General features: G+C 40.5%; 1 protein-coding gene across 1 annotated transcript; it reads left to right on the top strand.

Moving 5' to 3' along the window:
• Positions 1–136: 136 nt before the first annotated feature.
• On the top strand, positions 137–26,352 carry GPRC6A (G protein-coupled receptor class C group 6 member A). The gene is made up of 6 exons (XM_040350287.1): positions 137–922; positions 8,418–8,721; positions 11,512–12,339; positions 17,226–17,441; positions 21,721–21,844; positions 24,430–26,352. Exons 1-6 carry the CDS (start codon positions 729–731, stop codon positions 25,539–25,541), a joined length of 2,778 nt encoding a protein of 925 aa, XP_040206221.1. The 5' UTR covers positions 137–728; the 3' UTR covers positions 25,542–26,352.

Genomic DNA, 26,352 nt, shown 5'->3' with positions numbered 1-26,352 from the left:
ACAGAGCTATACTCAGACAAAGAGCAAGAAAGAAACAAAGAATTATTGGACCACATGGTCCCTTTCTGACATTTCTCTTTTATGCTTCTATAACAAAGGGGAGGAGTGATATCCTGCTTTGGAATAAACACAGATGTATAGTAATCATGACACTGACATAAAATCCACTTTCAGTGACAGGTAGTGTCTGGAACACAGTACACCTCATAAAGAGGCAGATAGCAAATATATACCAACGTCTGCTTTGCCTCTGATATCTTGATAGGAACCTATTGATGTGGTGTCATCTTCATGGGATTTATACAGATAAAGATTTATGGCTCTAGATTTAACTCATACTTAAATTTATGACACACACCAAAATCCCCAAAATAATCAATATGTAAGATATAACCAGACAAATGATTGTTTCATAGACTCTCTAACACAGAAGGGAAGTAACAGAACAAATGTGTTAATGTTCAATAAGCATTATGATGTCTTTGTATTACTGTCAGTTGTGAATATGTCCATGTACTGTATGTGTGTGTGTTTTATCATCATCTAGAACTGATATCTGAACTTGTAGCTGTCATACAGAATAGGAAGCAGCTGTACCCATAACAAAGAGAATTAGCCTAGGCAAGGTGCATCCGGCTCACACTGCTTATTAGCTGCTTACATAGTAACTGTACTGAAGTTGATAAATTAGTGGTCTGACCTCAGCAGCAGGAATATGATCTAGAGACATGGCACTGTATGGAATGTCTGTCATCACTGGGATACTGATCAATGGAATATACTGCTGTGTGATTCCTGATGATTTTGTGGGCGCAAGAGCACATGGGGACATTATTATTGGGGGCCTGTTTTCAGTACATGGCAAAATGATGAACTCGGTTCGGGGATATCCACATAAACCAGCTATCGAGAATTGTGCCGGGTGAGTAATATTTTCAGATTATACAAGTATTGTTTTTGGTGTTTTTAAAAAATGTCATAGTTCTTTATTATTACCTGTAAAATAAATCTGATACATTTTAAAAAAAATATTGACTAGGATGGCATAATTGTTATCAACAGAGAATATGGTAATATCAACTTAGTATTTTTACTTGGCAATTTAGCAATAAAAAGGCAATTTAATGATCAATTATTTAACCAGCAAAATGAATTTTGATATCTATATAATATTGAATATATTATGGCCATGGAATGTTAATAGGAGGGTAAGCCATGCAATATTTTTTTATTATTATTATTATATAGGATTTATATAGCGCCAACGGTTTGCGCAGCGCTTTACAACATCAGGGCAGACAGTACAGTTACAATACAATTCAATACAGAAGGAATCAGAGAGCCCTGCTCATTAGAGCTTATTTTCCTTTCAAAGGTGAAGTATACTCAAATAAAGTGGGATATGCAAAAATAAAAAAACAGGTTTGCAACTGTCAACAAGTGTATCTGAAGCCTAAAACAAAACATTTTATTTCACCAATCCCTGCATTTGTTTTCTTTTTTTAGACTTGTTCTTTTATTTTCGTCTGTTTGTCTTACCAGTAAGTCTGTTACTTTACAACTTTCTTTAAAAGACCAATCTGTCTAGCAAAAGTGTCAGTTACAGGATAAGGACAAACTATTTAACATTGGCAGGGGTACCTACTATGATCAGTTTTTACTCATATAGTTAAAGCCATTATCCCATAAGGAAAAAAATATGTTACTGTAACTGCCTAAAAAATGTTAGATGAAGTTAGTTTTTAATTTGTTGGTCACTTATGTAAAGTAATCTAAATCTACTAGTCTATCTACCATTACCCTCTCCACAGGCAGACAGTGCTGCTGTCCAAGTGTGGTTATGTTGCTCTTCCATACATAAAATAGAGGAGTTAGTGTAGCCACCCAAAAACCCAAGGAAGCCACCACATCTATAGACTTGTAAGCTGCAATGTATTATATTTCTGGGTTGATAAATGCTTTATTTTTTGCTTAGTTTACTCTGGCACAGACACACAAAAAGAAACAAAGGTTCATGTTTTTTTCAATAAAATACATACTGCTTTGGAAATTTATGTAGTAGCATCATTGATGTGTTTCGACAATTATGTCCTTTATCCTAAATTCAATTTGTGACAGTTTGGAAACACAGAACATACCACCCTTTAGTATAAATTAATAGCCATATACTTAAGTGCTTTAACCCACAGCAACAAATCAGAATCAATCGCTGTTTTTAGAGTAAACTTGCATTCTTAACTGAATACGGATACGAATCTCCTCAAAGAAAAAAGTCCATCCAGAACTGATATTTCAGGTTTGGGATTTTACATTGTGAAATATATGACCAGAATAATTTAAAGTTCATGTATAACTAAAACAGTTTTTTGGGGGTTTCAGGTAAAGTGGAGAGGAATTAGAACCCCTGTCAGATTTCTATTGCTATTTGTGCCCCCATTTTGGAGATTCATCCCCTTTATTTATCACTAAAAGTGAAAGTAAAAGATTGGTTGTCCCCAGAACAGAAATAGAGGGGAACTTTTCCAATGAGGGTACTAGTTCCCATGACTCTTGTGACCAACAGGTACTTCTCTCATTTGGGAGTTGACTTCCTGTTTTGGGAGAAGTTATAACCTCCCTTACTTTAGCCAAAATGAAAAAAAAAAAAGTTTTGCCTTTAGTTCTACTTTAACCATAACAGTAAGACTTCCAGTACGGTAGGGATGAGCTCAAAGTTCAGTCCAAACACAAGTTCACACCCAACTGTGGCTGTTGGGATGTTTGTCTGGACTCATCTATAGTAGTAGTAGAAATGTTACTGCTATACGTGAAAGCATCTTTGCTGACAAAGGTGGCTAAGGAAGCGGCAGGTGTTGACACCCACCCCATCCTTAGCAACCAGTGATGTCACCCAGCCCCAAGAATCCACGGCCATGTAAACAAAAGGCGTTAGCATGGTATCACTAACCAATGATAGCCACTGACTATATTTGGTGTTTTTTTTGGGTGCATTGTTCATTGTGACTGGTGTGGATCTGTATTGCTGGATGACATAATTAATGATGGATTTTCATGTATGTACTTCTTATTCATTCTCATGGGGGGCAGTATCTGGGGACCACCTAATGTTATGCTTTCCTTTTTGTTAGGAGCTGCCTCATTTCCTTTCATGGCCTGCCAGTTTTCATGTTCAGATAAGGCTCTTTTTTTTTTTTTGAGGGGGCACACTTTCTTTCTTGTTTTTTGGATGGGTTCCCCCTTGATATCTATAGACCCTTGTCTGGTATGGAGCAGCAATTACTAGTGTTATGAAAAAGCTCTATATTTATTACTATACATGCAGCCGGCTATATTACAGTAATTCTTGAACAAGGGTTCAATTAAGCCTTAACAAAATGGATTGAAATAGGTAAAAATGTACTGAACGAGTATTAGCGTAAACAATATTCCAGGCTTACTTGTCATTTGAAGTAAAAATTTCCAAGATTGATGGTCAGTGGAAGTCTGGCACCTTTGGTAAGTGGGAAGAGGGCACTGTCTTATCAATGGTGTAACTGGAAAGAATAGTGTTCCATTGTTGGTGTGTTGGTGTCAGTGAAAACAAAAGTGTCCCATCTAAGGTGTCAGAGGGAGAAATAGTACTGAAAATGCAATTAAGAGGGTCATATTTGGCTTGTAAGCTGAAGTTTGACATAGATTTAAAAACAAAAATAAAAATATATATATATAATCTAACCACTTTTTCTATAGCAGCCACTAAGATAATTGCCCTGACTGGAAACATTATAAACCATTCTTTTAAGAATGGATGAATAATTTGAAAGCAATAAAAAGACAAATTTATTTCCAAATATAATTAATTTCTAAATCCCTAGGCCAAGGGGCTTTTAGCTTTAAGAAAACCAATATATATATTAAAATTTGCATCTGAGTTCAGGAGGGGGGGGGGTGTATACAGATAATATGTTTTAAATTACTGTATATCTTGCTGGTCAGATAAATGTCTCATTACCCTCCCCTTCTTCTTTCCTTTCCCATATTCTATATGTGTTATTTCTTTGTCTGTAATCTTTAGATTTACTGACTTATATTGAAGAAACTGTATTTCTTTGAAACTTGTTCTGTTTTACTACTCATAAATTATGTATAAAAAAACAGTCAAAACACATAAAAAAAAACCTTGTTGCTTTTATGTCATGCTGGTCTACTGGTTTTAATATACCGATTGTTGCTGTACATAAAGTGTAAGATTGTGTGTAAGTGTAAGTCTACGTAGGGGCAATTATCATAAAGTAGGTATGATGATTACCTATGTTAATGACAAAATTTGGCAAATTGTGTCCATTTATCTTCTGAAATGTACTGCCCAGTTCTTCTTTTTTTTTAAGAGAATGTATTGAGTTTTACATAATCCAAAAGCCAAGAAAGATAAACAATGTCACCGCTATGCAGTTTAATACATGTAGTTCATCAAACAACTGGAAAAGGGTGGGTATCCTTTTAGCAAAGAAGAGACAAGGATGAATCTCCGTTAATAAGCTATGAGTAAGCATTTTTGTCCCTGCATGTCCACCATTTGACTTGTGTCTGCATGATTTTTTTTATCCTTTGCTACTTTCGAATAAAGTTTGCTTAAGCAGAGTGCGGCAGTCCAGGATGTTTCATTTTCTCCATGGATTAGCGCAAAGCCAGCACCTGTCGCTGTAACAGGGCGGGAGCGATCAACAGGTGTTTGTCTGTCTATCTGTTAATAAGGAGGGGGGATACAAAGGGATGTAAATACATGTCCTCAACAGAGAGGTGAAAAGGGGAAATCTAATCTCTAGTGAGAAGGAAACAGCTATATTCAAACTAGTAATTAGCAATTAAACCAGTCCTAAACACCTTGAGCAAGATAGTGCCTTAGGAGAAGTTGGTAAAGATATCTCAGTGTTTGGTGGTGTCTATTCAAAAACAAAGACAGCAGAGAAAAACTGTATCAGGTGATGACATTCTGATCGTGGAGTTGTCTTTGAAAGTAGCTGAAATATTTAGCAAGGGAAGGGGTTTCCGCTGTGGATAGAGCAGTTGACATGAAGGATCCCCATCTCTGATAGAAACAGGTTATTGAAGAGGAATGGGATGAATCAGAGTACAACTTTTCTCTATACAGTAAGAATTTCAGTTCCTTTTTCACATCTAAAATTATTAGATAGGTAGAGAAAGTCATTTTTTTTAAATGGCTCCACATGCTACTAATAGGTCAATGAGGATCCAAGGTAGGTGATAGGAGGTTGCCCGATCAGGTGTTGGGGACTGAGGATTGGGGGCGCTATAGCCAAATAGCAGAAGAAGAGGATCTTTTGGAAGGTGATGATCTGTGACCCAATAAATAAAAGCAATCACCTGGTCAAAATAAAGCGACATAGGCGGGCATGACCATAGACATAGAAAAATATTGTTAATCCCGCTCAGTTTTTTATCAGCGATTGACTCAGCGGGGAAGTCCTTGCCCCAGTTAGCAGCTGTAGAGGAACTGAAGGAGGTCATACATTGGTGTAGCACCCTGATGTTTAGGCAGGGTTGCTAGTAAATTTACCTGCCAGGTATAATTGCCTTGTCCATATGATAGGAGATCAATTGATTCCCCCCCTAATTCTGGAATTGTTGCACTTTTCTCTTCTGTCACTAGATGACTGGGTATCTGGTGGCATTAGATAAAACAGGGGCATTGCAAGGACAGATTAGGAATAAATGGGGTTTCTCAGCCAATGGGCAGGGATCTTCTTGGGTCCCTTGGCCTGCTGGGAGAGACTGATTATTTGGGTGAGATCAGGTGATCGGGGGTTCTGTGCCACCTAGACAGCTGTCTGGGCGGACATGTGTTGTGCTGTCCCGGGCTGCTAGGCCAGAGCCTGAGGCCTATTCTGGGAACATCTGGCTGCTAAGCTGTCTGAGGGCCTATCCAGAAGCAAGAGAGAGCAATGTATGGTTGGGACTGTGACTTGCAGTCCAACCAGAAGTGAGAGTTCTGCTGGCTGGAAAACCTGACATGGTCGGAGGTAGAAGGGAAGCTGTCATCCACCTTGTTACCAGGGACCACTGTGAGTAGCTGAAGAAAGTACCGGAGCAGTATTCTCACCAACTGGGGATGGTGAAGAATTGGGAGACTTCAGCAGGTGTCAATCCAGGGACCCAGCCAGCGGAGGTGACGCTTGCAGAACAGCCGTGTGTGTCAAGGTAAGGACCGAGCAGGTCAGTGGGGTGACGCTTGAGGAAGATACTGAGAAAGAAGATCGGATAAGCTTAGGAGATACAGTGGCAGTGGAGTCTAGTGAGATAGACTGGGAGCTCAGCTGAGTGAAGATCTACAAAAGGAGATTGTAGAGGAAGTGAAAGAGTTCATTGTAACCTTTGTTAGGAACTGTTCAAGATTGTTGCCATAGGAGACAACGTGTCTAAACATGCAGATGTGGTGTCCGGCTGGGTGCTTTTCCCTGCATGGCTGTCTACCTATAGAGGTCTCGGAGTCTGCCAATTAACATTGCAACTACCAAACGGGTGTCCTGGCCCACCCTTTTCAGCTACTGTGTATTCAAGAAGTGGCTGGCGCCCATGAATCTATCTTGCATTGCACCCACCATGCCTTGTAACCCACTCTACATAGAAGGATGTCAGCCATACCCGACTCTGGAGGTTCTCATTAGACAAAAGGGGGTCAGGAACTTGGCTACATTTTCAATTTAGCGGTAAAGGGCACTTTCACATTGGGTCCGTGTTATCGGTAAAGCAACGCTAGTTTTAGCAGCGCTTTATCGTCGTTTTGGAATCGCTTTTCAGAAGCTAGTGGGGTGCTTTTAACCCCCGTTAGTGACCAAAAAAGGGGTTAAAACTGCCCGTGTTGCGGCACCTTTAAAGTGTTCTTCAAGTGATTTGGAAGCGCTGCCAATGCATTCCAATGGGCAGGGGCGGTATAGGAGCACTGTATACAGCACACCCAAACGGCCCCAAAGATGCTGCTTGCAGGACTTTTTGCAATGTCCCACAAATGCACACAACCAGTGTGAAAGCACTCTGGCTTTTCACACTGGGGTGGCATGGGAGGCGTTTTTCAGATGCTTTAAAGGCACTATTTTTAGCGCTAAAATGCCTGAAAAATGCCTTCAATAGGAAATAGCACTTAAAGATGTCCGAAATGGAGTAAAATCTTTTGTCTAGTAAACATTTCTACCAGGGATAGCTGAAATCTCTTGTTCTGATCTTGACAGCAAGAATTTGCATTGCTTAGGCATTGCCAGTAACAGAAGAGATGGTCTGATGGGATGGAAAATGTTGTGGCGATGTCTTGGATGGAAAAAGAATTGTCAGAATCCAGATTACACATCAATGTGCCTAAGGTTCTAACCTTTGCATTGCCTCATTGAGAGGGCCTCATGTTGCAGTTCCGGGAGAAACATAGGGGTAAGTGCCTGGAGATGAAAGGGGAGAGGCCCATTTTGTTTGGATCTCTCTCCATGCGGTCCCTCGGTAGTATATTGTGTTGAACCCTGGGTGGTAGGGTGAGCTATCTCTGACTCTAGTGACCAGTTAGAATATCGCAATGCTTCCAAAATCCAGTCTAAACCCCTGTACACACGAGCAGAATGTCGGGAGACATTTGCCGATTCAAAAAACAAAACAGCCAACATTCTGCCTGAGTACAAGTGAAATTCATCAAAAATATGTTTATTATTAGCATATCGGATAGTGGGTTGGAGGTGAACATTAGGACATCATCCGCAAAAAGAGTGGTATGTAATTCTGAACAACTTATAGGTGGACCGTGTAAGGGGGCTATCTCAGTTAGATTACTGGACAATGGTTCAAGGGCGAGGTTGAACAATAAGGAGGACAGAGAGCAGCCCTACCTGGTGCCCTTAAACAGCCAGATGTAATCTGCCAGGAGACTCACAACCACTAATCTGGCCATCAGAGAAATGTTTTTGATGTTTTTGAAATGGTATTGATGAGATGGAAGAAGAGGCACAAGAAACCCATTTAAAAAAAAGCACAAATTCCATTCAAGCCATTCAAAGCTAACATTATTGAAAACTTTCTCTGCGTTCAGGGTCATAATTGCAAGATACCCCTCTTGGTTAATTTCAGCTTGTTCTAGGACCATCAGGACTTTATAGATATTTATTGAGAAGCCTTTGACAAATCCAGATTGTGCGGGCTGGATCAATGTGGGTATAATATAAGCTAGTAGAATTGCTACAAGTTTAGACAGAATTTTTACATCAAGATTTAAACAATGAGATATGAGCCTGGTTCTAATGGGTCTTTCTGCCCAGTTCTAATGTCTATGTAATTAGCTCAGGATACAAACATCTAATGTTTTTTTGGTTTTCTTACATGTAATTAGTGCATTTATTTACCTAACTGGGTAAAACTGAACATTATTATTTTTTACGTTGCAGGTTTGAGATGCAGGGATTCTTACAGATACTAGCCATGGTTCACACTATAGAGTCAATAAACAATTCCACGCTTTTATCTGGAGTTAAACTGGGATATGAAATCTATGATACCTGTTCAGAGTCCACACTAGCAATATCAGCTACATTACGATTTCTGTCTACATACAATACATCAGGAGACGCTGTTCAATTTAAATGCAACTATTCGGACTATATACCCAAAGTAAAAGCTGTAATAGGAGACAGTTATTCAGAAGTGTCCATTGCTGTTGCAAAGTTACTAAACACCCAGCTTATACCACAGGTAAGAGCTTAATCGAAATGCATGTTGTCGAGACATAAAACTGTAAAAACAAACATCTTCAGTGTTGAATTTGTTGGAAAGTTGCTGCAGATATGGCTCTTACCAGTTGCAAATTCTTGCTGGACACATGACCCTTTAGTTTTGTTGAAAAACAACAGAAGCATACAGACAGGAAATTATATCATAACCACGATGTTCTAAGAGAAAGAACATTTCATTGTATAACCACTACAATACCAAAAGTATTGGGACACCTGCCTTTACACGCACATAAACTTTAACGGCATCCCAGTCTTAGTCCGAAGGGCTCAATATTAAGTTGGCCCACCCTTTCCAGCTACTGTACATTAAGCTAACACTACCACCTAGTGGCAGAACTAATAACCATAGTATAACATATGAGAAAGATGCATCAACCAATGTCTGTATAAACAGCATGCATAATAATTTGACAGTTACTTAGGGCAGTGTTTCTCAACTTCAGTCCTCAAGGCGCCCCAACAGCTGTGGTAATTACTAAGGCCGTGAAACTGATTAAATCACCTGTGCAAAATAATGGAAAGCCTAAAAACATGACCTGTTGAGGCGCCTTGAGGACTGGAGTTGAGAAATACTGACTTAGGGCATACATATGTGTTTACTAACTTCGGTATTCACCATCATGCCAAGTTTTTTTTATTAAAGAACCATCAATAATAAAACCTTTGATTCCACATGGAGAGATAGAAAACATGAACTGCTCAGGTTAACGGCCAGGCAGCTAGTATTTTCAGAAGGAGAGCATCTATGCCAACTTTTTTGACTTGTAGAAATAGATTGCTATAGGCAGAGGTTTCATTTATATAAATAATGATCATCATATTTGTGAAGCATTTTGAAATGGTACCTAATAGATGTTATTACTGCAAGATGATGCTAAGGTCATCGACATTAGAGGGCAGTCAGATGGGCAGCCACAGTCCAACTTTGGCTCATGTATCAATAAATCCTGCATTTCCTGATTGAGCCATGGCTGCAATATATAGGTAGGATGGGGAGTCAATGCCAGACACTTTTGCCAATGGTTGATAAGGCAGGAATTAATAGCTCCAATATGAGTGATTGCTTTTTCTCACTAGATCTGTCAACAGAAGTGTCTAGTATCATGCACTGCTGCCCATAGACACAACAGGGCAGATCCTCAGAGCAAGTACGTCGGCGTATAGCCTGATACGCCGGTGTACTTTCAAATTACCCGCGTCGTATCTTTAGTTTGAATTCTCAAACCAAGATACGACGGCATCTGGGTAAGATCCGACAGGCGTACGGCTTCGTACGCCTTCGGATCTTAGATGCAATACTTCGGCGCCCGCTGAGTGGAGTTTGCATCGTTTTCCACGTCGGGTATGCAAATTAGCGATTTATGACGATCCACGAACGTACGCGCGGCCGTCGCATTTTCTAACGTCATCTGTAGTCGGCTTTTTAGCTATGAATAAGCACTAAGGCATAGTGCTAAACATCAGCTTTTCTTTTGTTGTGCTGTTTTTTGCTGTGGCATGCGTTTTGTGATTTTTAATTAAAGGAGGAGTTTTTTTGGAGTGCGGCTATCCCAGCTTCTTTTCTTTCATCCCAACCAGTCGGCTTTTTCCGGCGTATAGTTAAAGCTGGTATTTTGCGGCGTATAGATAGACTTGCCATGTTAAGTATGGCTGTCGTTCCCGCGTCAAAATTTGAAATTTTTTTTTTTTTGCGAAAGTCGTCCGTAAATAGGGATGGACGTAACTCACGTCTCTAAGTCCAAAAAATTATGTTGTTTGCGACGTCATTTTGCGCAAAGCACGGCGGGATATTTTAAAACGGAGCATGCGCAGTTCATTTGGCGCGGGGACGCGCTTCTTTTAAATGAATCACGCCCCCTACCCTCCGATTTGAATTACGCGCCGAGAGATACACTATGCCGCCGTAACTTACGGCGCAAAATCGCTGAGGATTCGAATATCCGCCAGGTAAGGTACGGCGGCGTAGTGTATCTCTGATACAATGCGCTGATAGAAATGTATGTGTATCTGGCCCAACATTTTCATCACCCGGAGCATGTGCTCTAATGCTGCGTACACACGATTGGTTTGTCTAAAGAAAACGGTCTGATGGACCATTTTCATCAGACTAACCAATCGTGTGTGGGCCCCATCGGTTTTTTATCCATCGGTTAAAAAACTAGGAACTTGTTTTAAAATTATCTGATGGTTAACTAACCGATAGGAAAAAAACGATCGTCTGTAGGCACGTCCATCGGTTGAAAATCCATGCATGCTCAGACTAAATTAGGGGACGGAAGCGCTCGTTCTGGTAAAACTAGCGTTCGTTATGGAACAGACAGAAAAGTGCGAAACGTCTTTTACTAACACAAAATCAGCTAAAGCAGCCCCAAGGGTGGCGCCATTGCATTTGAACTTCCCCTTTATAGTGCCGTCGTATGTGGTTTACGTGACCGCGTTCTAACACAATCGTTTTTTTAACCGATGGTGTGTAGGCACGACTGATCATCAGTCAGCTTCATTGAAAAAATCCATCAGTCCATTTTCATCGGATGGGCCGATCGTGTGTACAGGGCATTAAGGTCCGGCAGAGAGGAGAAATCAGTCTTAGCAGTTTACAGAGACCAGGCCAATTTGTTGTTGGCATGTTTGCCCACATTAGTATAGAGACTATTGGCATCTGATGTGTAGGGTTTGAAATTACATAATAAAATTATTTCAATTGTATTGCGATAAAATAAATATTTATATGAAAACCTTTTTTTGACAGGTCAGTCATGCATCATCTGCTCAAATACTAAGTGATAAATTTAGATTTCCTGCTTTCTTACGAACAATTCCAAATGACTCCTACCAAACTAAGGCAATGGCAAAACTCATTCATTTCTCTGGATGGAATTGGATTGGACTTATAACCATGGATGATGACTATGGGCGATCAGCTGTAGAGAGTTTTGGAGCTCAGGCTAACTTTATCAATGTATGTATCGCCTTTAAAGAAGTCATACCTGCTCATTTATCTGACAGCAACATACAGTCTCAGATAGATAAGACAATTCAAACCATACTAAAAGAAAAAGGGGTCAATGTCATTGTAGCTTTTCTAAAACCTTCACTTATCGTAAAGCTATTTTTAAAAGTTATGGAGAAGAAAATAAAGAAGACATGGATTGCAAGTGATAGCTGGGCTGTATCTACAGGATTAAGTAGCATACCCGATATTCAAAAGATCGGCAAAGTGATTGGATTTATGTTTAAGAGTGGTGATACTACATCGTTTCAGGAGTATTTAAAAGACCTAAACCAAAAGGACTTTGAGATGAATCGTTTCCTAGACCAATACGCAGTGCTTGTGTCTGACTGTTCAAAAAGGAAATACAGTGATATGTACAGTTGTGTTAATAATTATTCCAAAGAAGCTGTGGTGACCTCCACTAGGATAAAGAACAAAGCTCTGGGAGAGGATTTTCTTTCGGCCACAGTACAACCAGGGTTTATCTTTAGCACTCAGCTGGCAGTGACTGCTATAGCATATGCTATTCAAAAACTGTGTTTGAATAGAAACTGCAGAAATCCTAATGCCTTTGCACCATGGGAGGTATAATTATTTATGATGCATTTCATATTTACTATTAATAATTTACAAATGATAACTTACAGTTACACATAGAGCTGATCTCCAAGCACAATTACATGTGTTTAAGTGTATCTCTCAAATGTTGACCAGGATATTGGTTCACTGATCACTAAATGCCTTTGCAAACCCCCGAAATTACTAAAATAAAGTGGTGGCATAATCACTGGGCTGCACAGAGCCTATAAAAAGAGCAGAGCTGTGATTGGGCTCCTCCTGGAATTGTATCTTTGCTCCTAGTGATTTGTGTGTGTCTTTATTAATTACATTCCCTATGCCAACACCACTGCATCCATCAGGTAGGAAGATTTAATTAGCTTTTTTTTGGGGGGGGGGGGGCTTTATTTTACCTTCCCCTGTATGACTGGATTTCAGGAGACGCAGTACCAAGCTTATTCTGCCTGTTTTACATAGCTTGCCCATAAAAAGTTGGAGGACATGTATTGGCGGGTTTGCAAAGTTTCATCAAGTAAGACTACACATGCTTGTATTTAAACAATATTTCTTTAGTCTGAGATTTAGCTATATACATTTATAGCAATGGAGCCTTTCTATGGTAAATTGCTTCGAATTAAAGGGGTTGTAAAGGTTAGTTTTTTATTTTCCAAATAGGTTCCTTTAAGCTAGTGCATTGTTGGTTAACTTACCTTTTCCTTGGATTTCCCTTCTAAATGTTTTTTTAATTTGTTTTCTTTGCCTGAATTTCTCACTTCCTGTTCCTCCTCAGTAAGCTGTTCAGTAAGCTGTTCTGACTGACTTTCCACCGCTCGGATGATGGTGGAAAGCTTACTGAGGAGGAACAGGAAGTGAGAAATTCAGACAAAGAAAAAAAAACATTTCAAAGGGAAATCGAAGGAAAAGAAAAGTGAACCAACAATGCACTAGCTTAAAGGAAGATATTTAGAAAATAAAAACAAACCTTTACAACCCCTTTAACCTTATAGCATTATAGCAACCTTATTAACCTTATAACATTCAAAGTAGGGATGGACTATCCAGGTTCATTTTGTCAAGAAGTTGGCGATCCTGGTTTAAATTTGGCATACCCTAATTATTGAGCCAATCTCCCTGAAGCCTATAGGGACACATAATGTTAGTTAATTCTACTTGTTCAAGTTTTTTATTAAAGATTATCAGAAAACATTTAATGTAATAAGTAAAGAGAAATGTTTTACATTGTAACATTCAGATAATCTTATTACCGGAAAGTATATCTCTAGGCGCTTATGACATCATATAATTGTTTAGTTAAGAATTAAATTAAGACAGATCAATACAGTAAATCATAGTTATCTATCTAAATGAGAATCTACCTTATATATATACATATATAAATTTATGTAGAGTCTCTAGTATATTTGTAATGATTCAAAGAAGGGAGGGGTGGGTTAAAGAACCTAGGGAAAGAGTAGAGAGGAGAGAAAAAAAGAGAGAGGAGAAAAGAGAAATAAGCAAGAAGAAAGGAAGGGGAAAGAAGGAGAGAAAAAAAGGGCGTAGGGGGAGAAAGAAGAAAATTAAAGTGGAAACACAAGGATAGCACTCACATGGGCCACATCTGTAATAATATTAGGGGAGAAACAATATCAAGCAAGTGGACATTGATGGTCAGACTTTAAGGCCAAGGAAGTATGGTTTTGTAAAAATATATAATTTAATAGCATATAAATAAATTAGACAGGATATACATAAAATAAATAAGTTCAAGAAAAATTATCACAAATTCATCAACAACAGATGACCACTGTACATTCCTCCGAAGTCGCCATGGCGACTTCGGAGGAATGTACAGTGGTCATCTGTTGTTGATGAATTTGTGATAATTTTTCTTGAACTTATTTATTTTATGTATATCCTGTCTAATTTATTTATATGCTATTAAATTATATATTTTTACAAAACCATACTTCCTTGGCCTTAAAGTCTGACCATCAATGTCCACTTGCTTGATATTGTTTCTCCCCTCTAGTATATTTGGTGCTCTTTTCAATAGTGGAACATTATAGTTAATCTACCGCTGATTTGGGCCCTAATATAAGCATAATCTAATGGTATGTCAACCAACTATAGTGGAGTTTACCTGAATTAAAAAGGTAATATGAAAAATAAGGAGGGGAAGGGGTTTACAACAAGGAGGGCAAAAAATTGTTAGTAAATCCCAATAATCGTATATTGATTGGTTTGCAGGAAAGTTATAGTGTCTACAAACTATGGTACAGTATATATACTGGAATTTTTTTTATACTAGTAATGTCTGTGATCAGCGACTTATAGTAGGACTGTAATAGTATAGTGGGCAATCTGACACTAACTGTCACTTTTAACACTTTGTGGGAACCAGTGATACAATACAATGATCAATGCTAGAAATATACACTGTCACTGTATTCATGACACTGGCTGGGAAGATCATCTAGGGTGATCAAGAGGTAAATGTGTGTCTAACAGTGCTTGGTACATTCACTGTGTGCTGTTTTTACTAAGGAATGTGTCAGTTTTTACTCCCTGCTTTGTAGGGAAACAAAAGCAGGCACATCCCTAATGACAGGGGTGTGCCTGTATTGTTTACATTCACATAGCTCTGTCCTGTCATACTCTTGCCTTATCAGCTGGTGCCGGTGGTCAATCATTGGCCAGAACCAGCTGATCAGCTTATGCTATGACTAATCATAGCACAGCCGGCGCAGTGGCCGCATGAGCACCCCCTACCCAGGAAGTGCTGGGTCAGGTACTGATACTATACATGATCCAGCGCAGGAGAGACGCTCTGCTGCCATACTTTTATGTGAAGCAGCCAGGAAAAGCGGTTAAATAAAAGCCTTTTTTCGATCATTCTAGCAGTGACATGTGCAATATATGGATAGAAATTGGCCAGTGGTTTGCTGAGGCTGTCCTTGTTCTCATTACCAATATCGAATTCTCATTAAGAGACAATAGAGGATACATCAATGTAAAATTGACCAGTGGCAGGACGATTTTAACCATGGGAAATAGCTCTAACCAGTTTTCTTTGCCTAACTTTTATTTTTACTATGAGGTGCGGTAAAAGTGAATGTGGGGTGGTTCATGTGCACCATGCTCTTGCACTTAATTTTTTTCTTCTTTCAAACAATGCAGTGGCATGTTGCAAAATAAAGGCAGTTCCAAAAACAGATGGTCAGCAACAAGTGAATGATGCGCTTTGATCACCTTAATCTTAAAGTTAAAGAAAGCTTACCCAGTAAACCACCTGTTAAAATAAACTTCCTCTTTGATGTGATCCTCTATGCTTACATTTTATAATAAGTCACACTGTGAATACTTTTTAGACCTCATTCACATGACCATACCAATCTGTACCCTCCGTGCATTGCGCTAAATGACGTCGCTAGGACGTCATTTTTTTAACTTAGACGTACGTTACGTCCATCCCTATTCACGGACGACTTACGCAAAAAAAAAAAATTTTGACGCGGGAACGACGGCCATACTTAACATGGCAAGTCTATCTATATGTCGCAAAATACCAGCTTTAACTATACGCCGGAAAAAGCCGACGTTAGAAAATGCGACGGCCGCATGTACGTTTGTGGATCGTCGTAAATCGCGAATTTGCATACCCGACGCGGAAAACGGCGCGAACTCCACCCAGCGGGCGCCGAAGTATTGCATCTAAGATCTGAAGGCGTACAAAGCCGTACGCCTGTCGGATCTTACCCAGATGCCGTTGTATCTTGGTTTGAGGATTCAAACTAAAGATACGACGCGGGAAATTTTAAAGTACGCTGGCGTATCAGTAGATACGCCGGCGTATCAGTAGATACGACAGCGTACTTCGTCTGTGGATCTGGCCCACAGAGCTTCAAGCTGGGTCAGATCCCAGTGAAGGGAGGCTTTTTGGGCTAGTGAGTTGAGGAACCAGCAGAGCTGTAAATACTGAGACAGTAGACTCAAAGTTAGCGCAGAGAGGGTTGCCAGTTGTTTGTTATCGAAGGCAATCACGAGCAGTGACATATTGTCCTGGGTCCACATGAGAAATTGTGAACAGAACATGCCTGGGGGAAACATAGGGCTTTCTATTACTTGGGTTAGTGCACATATATGTGTGCATGGCTTAAAGTGGATGTAAACCCCAAATGTATTTATTTTTATGTCACAATGTAGAGTATAAGATTTCCTATCATCTGTGCCCAGTCTTGCCACACAGAGTTAATCCAGCTCTGAGCAATCCTCTTTTATTGTTCAGTGAAAATTAACAGACTTCCAGATAAAACCATGTCTAAATAAAAAGTCCATTCCTCTCTCCTTGCTTTGAGTGACAGGTTATTTACATATCTAGCTTGGACATGTTTATCATATGTTATGTTATGTTTATCATAATATGAGGTAATCCACAGTATAAAAAGTGAGAAATCCACCCCTCCCCCACATAACACATCCTGGTAATATACAATGAACTGTGAATCACCTCATATTATGATAAACATAACATAACATATGATTAAAGATTAAAACCCATCTTTTCTGAGGTCAGGGGGTTCCTTACCCATGAAATGGATACAGCGCCCAGAGGCGATTCAGTTCGCATGTGTTGCGCTTTACAAGTTTCTCACTCACTCACTCACATCAACAAAAAAAAATTGGGGTTTACATCCACTTTAAGGTGCTATAGTCCTGCAATACGTTTTTACTATCATTTGGATATTTATAGAGCAGTTTGGGTTTAACTTTGATTACGTTTATCTATTATTATTGTAATTGTTATGTTCCTTTAAAAAATATAAAGCTATTTAGCTTGATAATATTGATGCTTCTGAATGTTTACGATAATATGATTCCTTTTTTTGTATATTAATAACCTTTGTTTGTCACAGCTTCTACAAACCTTAAAGACCGTAAACTTCACTTACAATGGTAGGACTCTCTACTTTGATTCCAAAGGTGATGCCAGTACAGGATATGATGTTGTGATCTGGAAAATGGGCCCTGATGGGAACATAAATATCACCCCATTTGCAGAATATGACACACAGAAAGCCATGTTTATATTCAGCACCAAGGATAAGGAAAATGAATTCAAACTTTTGAAGGTAAGAAAACAACAGCAAGCTTCACTTTTCAAATTTTAAAAGGCATTTTTACAAGAGAAGTACAGGGACTAATACGAAATATGAGCAGCGCTGAATCTATAACCAAAATTAATTGTGACACATAACATACATACACACACTTAATAAAATATAAAAAAATTATAGTGAACTGTCAGGCCCTATATACACGATAGAACATGTCCGATGAAAAACGGTCCGCTTTCATCGGACATGTCCACTGGGAGATTTTGGTCTGATGGCTGTACACACCATCAAACCGAAATCCCCGCAGACAGACAGCGCGGTGACGTGGCGGTGACGCTGACGCCGCCACGTCATCAAACCAGGAAGTAAAATACTTCCACGCATGCGTCGAATCCATTCGACGCATGCAGAGATTTCTGTCCGCTGGTTAGGTGTACTAACCAGCGGACATGTCGGACGGACGGGTTTCCAGCCGACAAGTTTTAAAGCATGCTTTAAAACTTTTGTCTGCTGGAAACCTGTCTGCTAGGCTGTACACACGGTCGGATCTGTCCGCTGAAACTGGTCTGCGGACCAGTTTCAGCAGACATGTTCGGTCGTGTGTACAAGGCCTCAGTCACTCAACAGTGATCACAATATTGTGTCCAGTAACAAAATTATTGGTGTTCTCAATACTCAGGACAGAGATAGCATAGTCCAATTCTATGTGTCCATGGAGATAATACAAGTGCTCCAAGTCCAAAGATACTGTGATCTACTACCGATCAAAACTGTGCTCCAGTGCCAAACCATTATTGCACCTTAACTTTCAAATCAGCAATCAGTCCCAGGTGCCCCACTTAGGTATAAACTCCCCTTTTGTGACCGTTAGTGGATATATGGGTCAAAATGCATTCTATCTGGTATGGGATTCCATTACTACTCCACAAAACTGTTGATGCGCTGTGAGAGTCTGTACATACTCTGACTGATGCTGTTCTGTGTAGTGTAGTGTAGTGCATATATTTACTAAGGGTCGAAATACTCTGGTGAATGCATACCTAACTGGGGCACCTGGGATCAGGGCACATGGAATTGGACTATGCTAGCACATTCAGAGCAGCTGCTGGGGTTTACTTAGAAAATTAAGCATCCAAGGCACTGGTAATATTAGAGTTTATTAAAGTGGTTGTATAGGCACATTTTTAACCTTTACCTACAGGTAAGCCTATAATAAGGCTTACCTGTAGGTACAAAAAATATCTCCTAAATCTTTACGGTTTAGCAGATATTCCCCTCGCAATGAGCCGCTGACTGCAGCGGCACATGCGCACAGGGGATTCTCAGCTGAAGGCCCAGCAGACGCCGGACCTTGCCGGGAAGAAGTCTCCAGCGCGCATGCACGGGAGTGACGACGGCCTGGAGCCGTGATACCCGGAAGAAACGTTGAGGCAAGATGTCATCTCCCTCAGCGTGGACCAGGTAAGTTACTGATGCCTCGTTCTAAGGTAAGTATTTCATAATGAGCTAGTATGCGGTGCATACTAGCTCATTATGCCTTTTACCTTATAGGTGGTAAAAAAATAAAAAAAATTATGACTATACAACCTTTAAGTACAGGGACTAGCATTGTTGGCCTACAGAAGAAAATGTTAGTTGCCTGGTTGTGTCTGCTTTAAGTGTTTTTGAGTTATGAAGCCTGAACATGTATGTTGTAAATGAGTGTCAGAAAAGTTTCATAATTCCTTATTTGTATATTGGTCCAGGGTCAAAAATTGAGAAAGCATTGAAGCCAAAGGATTGATTATTAAAAGCTTAGGGCCAGATTCACAGAGCAGATACGACGGCGTATCTCTCGCCGCTGGGGGGAGTTTGCGTCATAAACCAGCGCCGGGTATGCAAATTAGGAGTTACGGCGATTCCCGACGGTTTTTCGCGTTCGCTACGTCGCCGCTAGTCTAGTTTCCCGTCGCAAAGTTAGTCGTTTTTTTTGGTGCCTTAACTTTACACAGCAATCGTATTGCTGTATAAAGTATGGCCGTCGTTCCCGCGTCGAAATTTAAAAAATAACGTTATTTGCGTAAGCCGTCCAGGAATACGGAATTACGCTACGCGCGTCGCCGTTCGAAAAAATTACGTCACGGCGCGCAAAGCACGGAGGGAGTTCGGAAACGGAGCATGCGCGGTAGGTCCGGCGCGGGAGCGCGCCTAATTTAAATGGCACACGCCCATTTAAATTGGCCCGCCTTGCGGCGCCGGAGGCCACCGGCGTAGGTTTTCATCGCAAGTGCTTGGTGAATCAGGCACTTGCGATGAAAAATTGCGGCGGTGTAACGTATCTACGATACGTTACGCCGCCGCTCATCTACGTGAATTTGGCCCTTAGTTTGCACTTCTGTTTACTAACCTACAGTACTGTGGATACATTTTGGGCACTTGTAAATTGAGGACGCTTTAAAAAAAAAATGAAATTAATTGTATTTTTCTCAATTAATGATCTACAAAACTCTAAATTGAATCAATATTTGATGTGTCCATACTTTGCCTTTAACTACAAATTTGTGTGGCAGTGTGAGCTTTCAAACAGTCCGACCTACCTATGAAATGCTACACACATTGGGTAAGGCTGTGCAGACCAGAGTAAGAGCAATAATTCTAGTGTCATCATTTATTATTAACTCTAAGCAATGATCTGTAAAGTCTTTTAAAGTGTCGCCTTTGGACATTATTGGGTACCATAATTAACATTATTTCATTTCAATACATTTTTATTGAGTTTTTGAACAAGTGTCCAAACAAGGGATTGCACAGTAGTACGATTGATACATACAGGTCACTAAGTAACAGAAATCAACAACATAATGGTTAACAAACTTGTTCCATCCAGTCAATGAAAAAAAAAAGGCAAAGGATAATGTAAGGAGTGCACTAGGTTTATATCAAACAGGGCAAAGTGGGTAAGTTATACAGAATTTCTTCTAGTATATTGTTCATACCATTCAGTCCAGGAGGACCAGTCTGTACTCTCGCGTAAGTAGGTCTCTCTATCCCTAGTTAGTAAAGGTTCATGAGTGTAATGGGTTTGGGTCAAATTAACTACATCAAGCACGTTTAGAGGTGTAGGTACTTTCCATAGCTTTGTCACTGAAAGCCTTGCTGCTAAGAGCAGATGAGTTACCACTTTTCATGTAGTGGTATTTGATCAATGTTCAAATAAAGTATGGCTATTGTAGGAGAAGTTTACACCATTTCAGGGGCGCACGCAATTTTAAGGCTTGACATGCTTGGAATCTATTTACTCAACCCAACCACATATTTTATATTGGACCAAAAAAAAAGTAGAACTATATTGTGTTTGTGTGTAGTAAAATTAACTTAGTGTATTTATATTTGCTTCTACAGCACATTCCTATGGGGTACTCTATAGAAGCATCGATGCCGAGATGCTGATTATTTCAGGTTTTTGGCTTAGTGCTAGATGCTGGGTGACACAAATAGGCAATCTGTAAATAATAATTGTGAAGTTTGCACATAATCTGTAAATTATAATTTCCTTTTCTGAGTTTAGGGATAAATTGTAAATGCTACACTGTGGCATGGGTCGCACACACCGCAACCTGATACACAGTGTATCATGCAACCTAGTACACACTGCACCGTGTGGCCCAAAACAAACTGCAGGAGGTACTATAATATACTGTACATTACTCAATTTAATGCACACTGCACAATGAAACCCAATACACTCCGCAACATGAAGCCCACACCACACTATGTATCCCAGCACACTTCAGGTTACACAACTCAATGCACACCAAACTATGCCATCCAATACACTTCACACAATGCAACTCAATACACACTGTACCATGCACCCCCCCATATCCCCTATGCACCCCAATATGCACTGCTCCATATAGCCTAATGATAGCAGTATGAAGGACCTCAACAGACAGAATCTGCCTACATCCGGCACATCACTTCCCTCCCAACATCACTTCATTTGTTTGCTTTCACAGGGAGTGGAAGTCAGTGCTGTTCAGCTCTGGCACCCTTTGTAACTCTACAGAGTTAAAGGGCAAAAGTGCCCTTTCTCCAACATGCATTGATGCCACAGAGGTAGGTATTGAGGCAGTTGTCTATTATCTCTGATCCCCATCACACAGCTCTGAATATCACAGAGATATTTAGCAGGGAAAGGGCATGTAATCATGCACAGACAGTTAAACAGGTCTAGTAAAATAACATTTTCATTCTACATTATTATCTGACCTTGACTAAATGCTTCATTGCAAAATATTCTTTGGCATTTCAGAAAATCCGTTCCCGATGCTCAGATGAATGTAAACCAGGACAAATGAAAAAAACGTCAGCAAGTCAACACACTTGTTGTTATGAATGTGTTGCCTGTCCTGAAAACCACTACACCAATACTGCAGGTATGGAGAGAGAAAATGTCAGTTCATTTTTTACTGGTATCAAGGGCAACATCCATTCTAGTAGGAGTACAACTGGGGGAGTCTAAAATGAAGAAGGATCTGGGTGTTTTGTTAGATCATAGACTTGGTAATAGGATGCAATGCCAAGCTGAGGTTTCTAAAGCAAGCAAAATACTTATTTGTATTAAAAGATGTATAGACTCCAGAGAGAGAGAGAGAGATATACGTTTGTCCCTGTGCATATTCCTTATCTGGAATATGCAGTTCCGTCTTGGGTTCTAGTTTACAGAAAGGACATTAGGGCAACCAAACTGATAAGAGGCATAAAAGAGCTTAGCCATGAGGAATTTATTTCTTCAGTAATTTCTTGCAGTATGTGCAAAAATAAAATAAAAACTCCCTGGACTCCCAAGCTGCTGCCCTGGTGTACCTGAGCCCACACCCTAAGCTGGTGCTGTAACGAGCGGGAGTGGCGTATTGTGATGGCAGAGCCCCGGGTGTCCTCTGCCGCCTGAGCTGGTGAGTTGATGTGACAAGAAAGGGGGGGAGGGGGTGCTGGCATGGTATCTGCCGCCCAGTTACAGGGAGAGATATTTTATGTTTGTGTCTGGCGCTCTGTGCTCCTGTGATGACAGGGTGTTGGACATAGCTATAGCATATCATTTAAGTATTTAGGGGGGGTTTGCTGCTATACAATCCAAGTATAGTAGCTGGGCTGTCCTGAGTTGTCCACAGCCCAGTGACCCACACGCCTAGGGCTGGTGCTTGGCTATTTTGTGCCCTAGGCAAGACTCACACCCCCCGTCCGGGGTTGGGGGGGACAGGTTGTCATTAGTCTTGCCTAGGGCATGCAGGTGACTAAAACAGTATCAGAGAGCGGACTCACTGGGGCAGCAGCTACATCCAGAGACATGATGACCACCTCCTCCACTGTCCTTGTGCCCGCCTCCCCAGCTGTCCTTGTGCCCGCCTCCCCAGCTGTCCTTGTGCCTGCCTCACCAGCTTTCCTCATGCCTGCTTCCTCCGTGGTCCTCATGCCTACCTCCTACACCTTCCCAGCTGTCCTCGTGCCCAGCTCCCCAGCTGTCCTCGTGCCCACCTCCTCCACCTCCCCAGCTGTCCTCGTGTCCACCTCCTCCACCTCCCCATCTGTCCCTATGCCCGCCTCCTCCATTGTCCTCATGCCCACCTCCTCTATTGTCCTCATGCCCGCCTCCTCCACCTCCCCAGCTGTCCTCGTGCCCGCCTCCTCCACCTCCCCAGCTGACCTCATGCCCGCTTCCTCCACCTCTCCAGCTGTCCTTGTGCCTGCCTCCTCTGCTATAGCCCTCCTCACAGGCTGAGCTGCTGCTAACCTCCTCTGCAGCAGCTGTGATGGATGTCATTCACAGCTGCTGCTTTCTCTGGAGAGTTAGTCCAAACCCCAGCCCTGTGTAGGGCCCCTCATGTTCCCCAGCCAGGCTAATGAGGGAGTCAGTGGCCATAGCTGTGCCCCCTAGACAGCTGCCTAGCAGGAGCACTGACCCTGCCCACACCCACATCTTGCACCCATTAGATCCATCCAGCAGCATCTTGCCATCTTCCCTGGCTGCAGCCATCAGATACCGTCCACGGTCAAGCAAGCAACACACCTTGTCAGCAGCCTGGTCACAGCATCTTACCATCTTCCCTGCAGCGATCAGATCCCGCACAGCAAGCAACACACTGGGGGTTATTTACGAAAGGCAAATCCACTACAAGTGCAAACTACAGCAAAGTGCACTTAAAATTGCACTGAAAGTGCACTTGGATGTGCAGTCGCTGTAGATCTAAGGGGAAGATCTGAAATGAGGGAAGATTTGCTTATTTTATCATCCAATCATGTGAAAGATAATTTTCCTTGCATGTCCCCCTCAGATCTACAGTGACTGCACTTCCAAGTGTACTTTCAGTGCAATTTAAAGTGCAGTTCCCTTGTAGTACAAAGTGGATTTGCCTTTATTAAATAACCCCCAGAGTGTCAGAAAGTCAGTTCCAAATTCCAAATCAAATCATCAATACCAATGAAGCCAATGTCTGCTCTCCGATCCAGAAATCACCATAACAGCATTACTATTGCCAATGTATGCAGTGTTGTATAGGGAAAAATAAATATGGGAGGGGGGGGGGGGGGTGACACCATGTTTTACCGCACCAGGTGACACCAACCCTAGTGACGCCACTGGGTCAGTCAGAGGCTCTGTTCACAAGTAACTGCTCAGATGACAGATTGGCCATTGATTTGTACAGAGTGCAATCTGACAGCCACCGCTGAAAGCTGATCCTGTTCGCACATAGTGTGTGCAGGCAGAATTAAGTACCGTTGGCAAGAATCTACCAATTCTTTCTGGCAGCTGCCCCTGGCCACCCCATGCGCCTGTGTAAATATTGCATAACTCAGTACTAAGATTGTGTCTATGGGCTTGAAAAAAAAAAACATTTTAAGAAACACAGCACTGCTTCATTAGTTTTCTCCAGTTTAGCTGAAATTGCTAAATTTCCATTTTTAATCAAAAGCTTTTAGACTGTCTATTTAATTTTCACTTATGTGTTTTTACTTTTTTCAGATATGGTTTATTGTCTTAAATGCAACAATAAAACTCACTGGTCTCCAGTAAACAGCTCTGTCTGCTACTTGAAAAAGATTGAATTTCTGCGCTGGGATGATGGCTTTGCAATTGTTCTCCTCGTCATTTCTTTTATTGGTATTTTTATTATTGTTGCTATAGCGCTGCTATTCACAAAGAATTTTGATACGCCTGTTGTCAAGGCATCTGGAGGCTTCCTTTGCTACATCATCCTCCTCTCTATTCTTTTCAGTTTTGTCAGTGCAGTCTTCTTCATCGGGGAACCAGAAGACATCAAGTGCAAAATGAGGCAGACTATGTTTGGCATTAGCTTCACAGTTGCAGTGGCGTGCATATTGTTAAAGTCAATCAAAATATTGCTAGCATTCACCTTTGAACCCAAACTGCAAAGTATTCTAAAGCGCCTCTACAAACCATTTACCCTAATCATTGTGTGCACCGGGATTCAGGTCATCATTTGTACTACTTGGCTGGTATTCTGGTCTCCATATACGAAGGAGAATTTCTCGCTTCCAAAGAGCATCATACTGGAGTGTGATGAAGGCTCTACGGTGGCATTTAGCATCATGTTAGGTTATATTGCTCTCCAGGCATTCATTTGTTTTATTTTTGCATTTCGGGGTAGGAAACTACCAGAAAATTATAATGAAGCCAAATTTATCACATTTGGCATGTTAATTTACTTTATAGCTTGGATCACCTTTATTCCAATATATGCTACAACATTTGGTATATATTTACCAGCTGTTGAAATGATAGTTATATTGATATCAAACTATGGCATTCTGTCTTGTACATTTCTACCCAAATGCTATATTATCTTGTATAAACAAGACACAAATACCAAATCTGCTTTCCTTAAAATGATCTATAAATATTCATCCAAAAGTGCCAGCAGTTTAACTATTGGTCAAGTATCCTCAAGTTCATTGGCCTTACCCGAGAGCAATATCACGGTGCCCAGTGTGTCAGGTAGACCTTCTGTAAGTTCTGTAAGTAATAGTTTTTCATTCCACGAGAGACTTGTAGCTGCAGATATAGCTTCGACAAAAGCCAGATGTCTCCAAAGGAAAAGACTATCAAGCATTTGATGTTGGCATTGTCCAAAACTTGTGATTGTATGGACTTAAAAAAAACATACACCTGCACTTGTATGTTCATCAAATACTGGAGCGGTGGTTTAGAATAATCATGCAGCTGTCCCATTCTACTCCAATTGGCTAAGACATTACTTGTGTTTGAAGATTCCAGTGGACAGAACAGTGGACTAAAAACTATGTGCTAAAATACAATTGTTTCTAAAGTGAATAAATTGTCTGTTAAGGTCATGCAGCAATGCCAGATTTCACCATTAGGTGGAACTATATTTCAATGGCAGATTTATATCTTAGCAAAATAGGAACCTATGTTGAGTGGGAACTGCTCCATGTTACAACATAAAGTGGATCCCTTCTAAACAGGAAAATCACTTAAATCTATGTTTGCCTGTATAGAGTTACTTGTGGTAAATCAACATCATTTACTTAGCTTGCTGTCAAACATTTTAAGATTACTTGAGTAAATATGTTTTATGGGTAATGTTAATGTAAATACCAGTCCTATCCTAAAGTTATATTTATGCTTTTGATAAAAGGAGTTCTATCATGTAATATTGGACATCTGCTTTACAAAGTAAACATAGTATATGTAATAGAACCTGGAATTATTATTAGAACAGGATAGCAGCCTTGGTTTGTGCATTAACTACTATTTTCTGAGTATATTTGTCAGCTGTAAATAATAGACTGTCTAAAGAAGCCTTATAGGTCCTTACCTAGTTCTTTACTTCTAAGTTGGTCATAAAAAAAAAATGTTTCTGCTTATAAACAATGAAAAAGTACAACATATATACAGTATGTCGGA

Source organism: Rana temporaria, chromosome 4 (assembly GCF_905171775.1).
Source record: "Rana temporaria chromosome 4, aRanTem1.1, whole genome shotgun sequence".
Lineage (NCBI taxonomy): Eukaryota > Metazoa > Chordata > Amphibia > Anura > Ranidae > Rana > Rana temporaria.
Note: the sequence above shows the minus strand (reverse complement) of the source record. Positions and strands in the feature narration are given on the sequence as shown.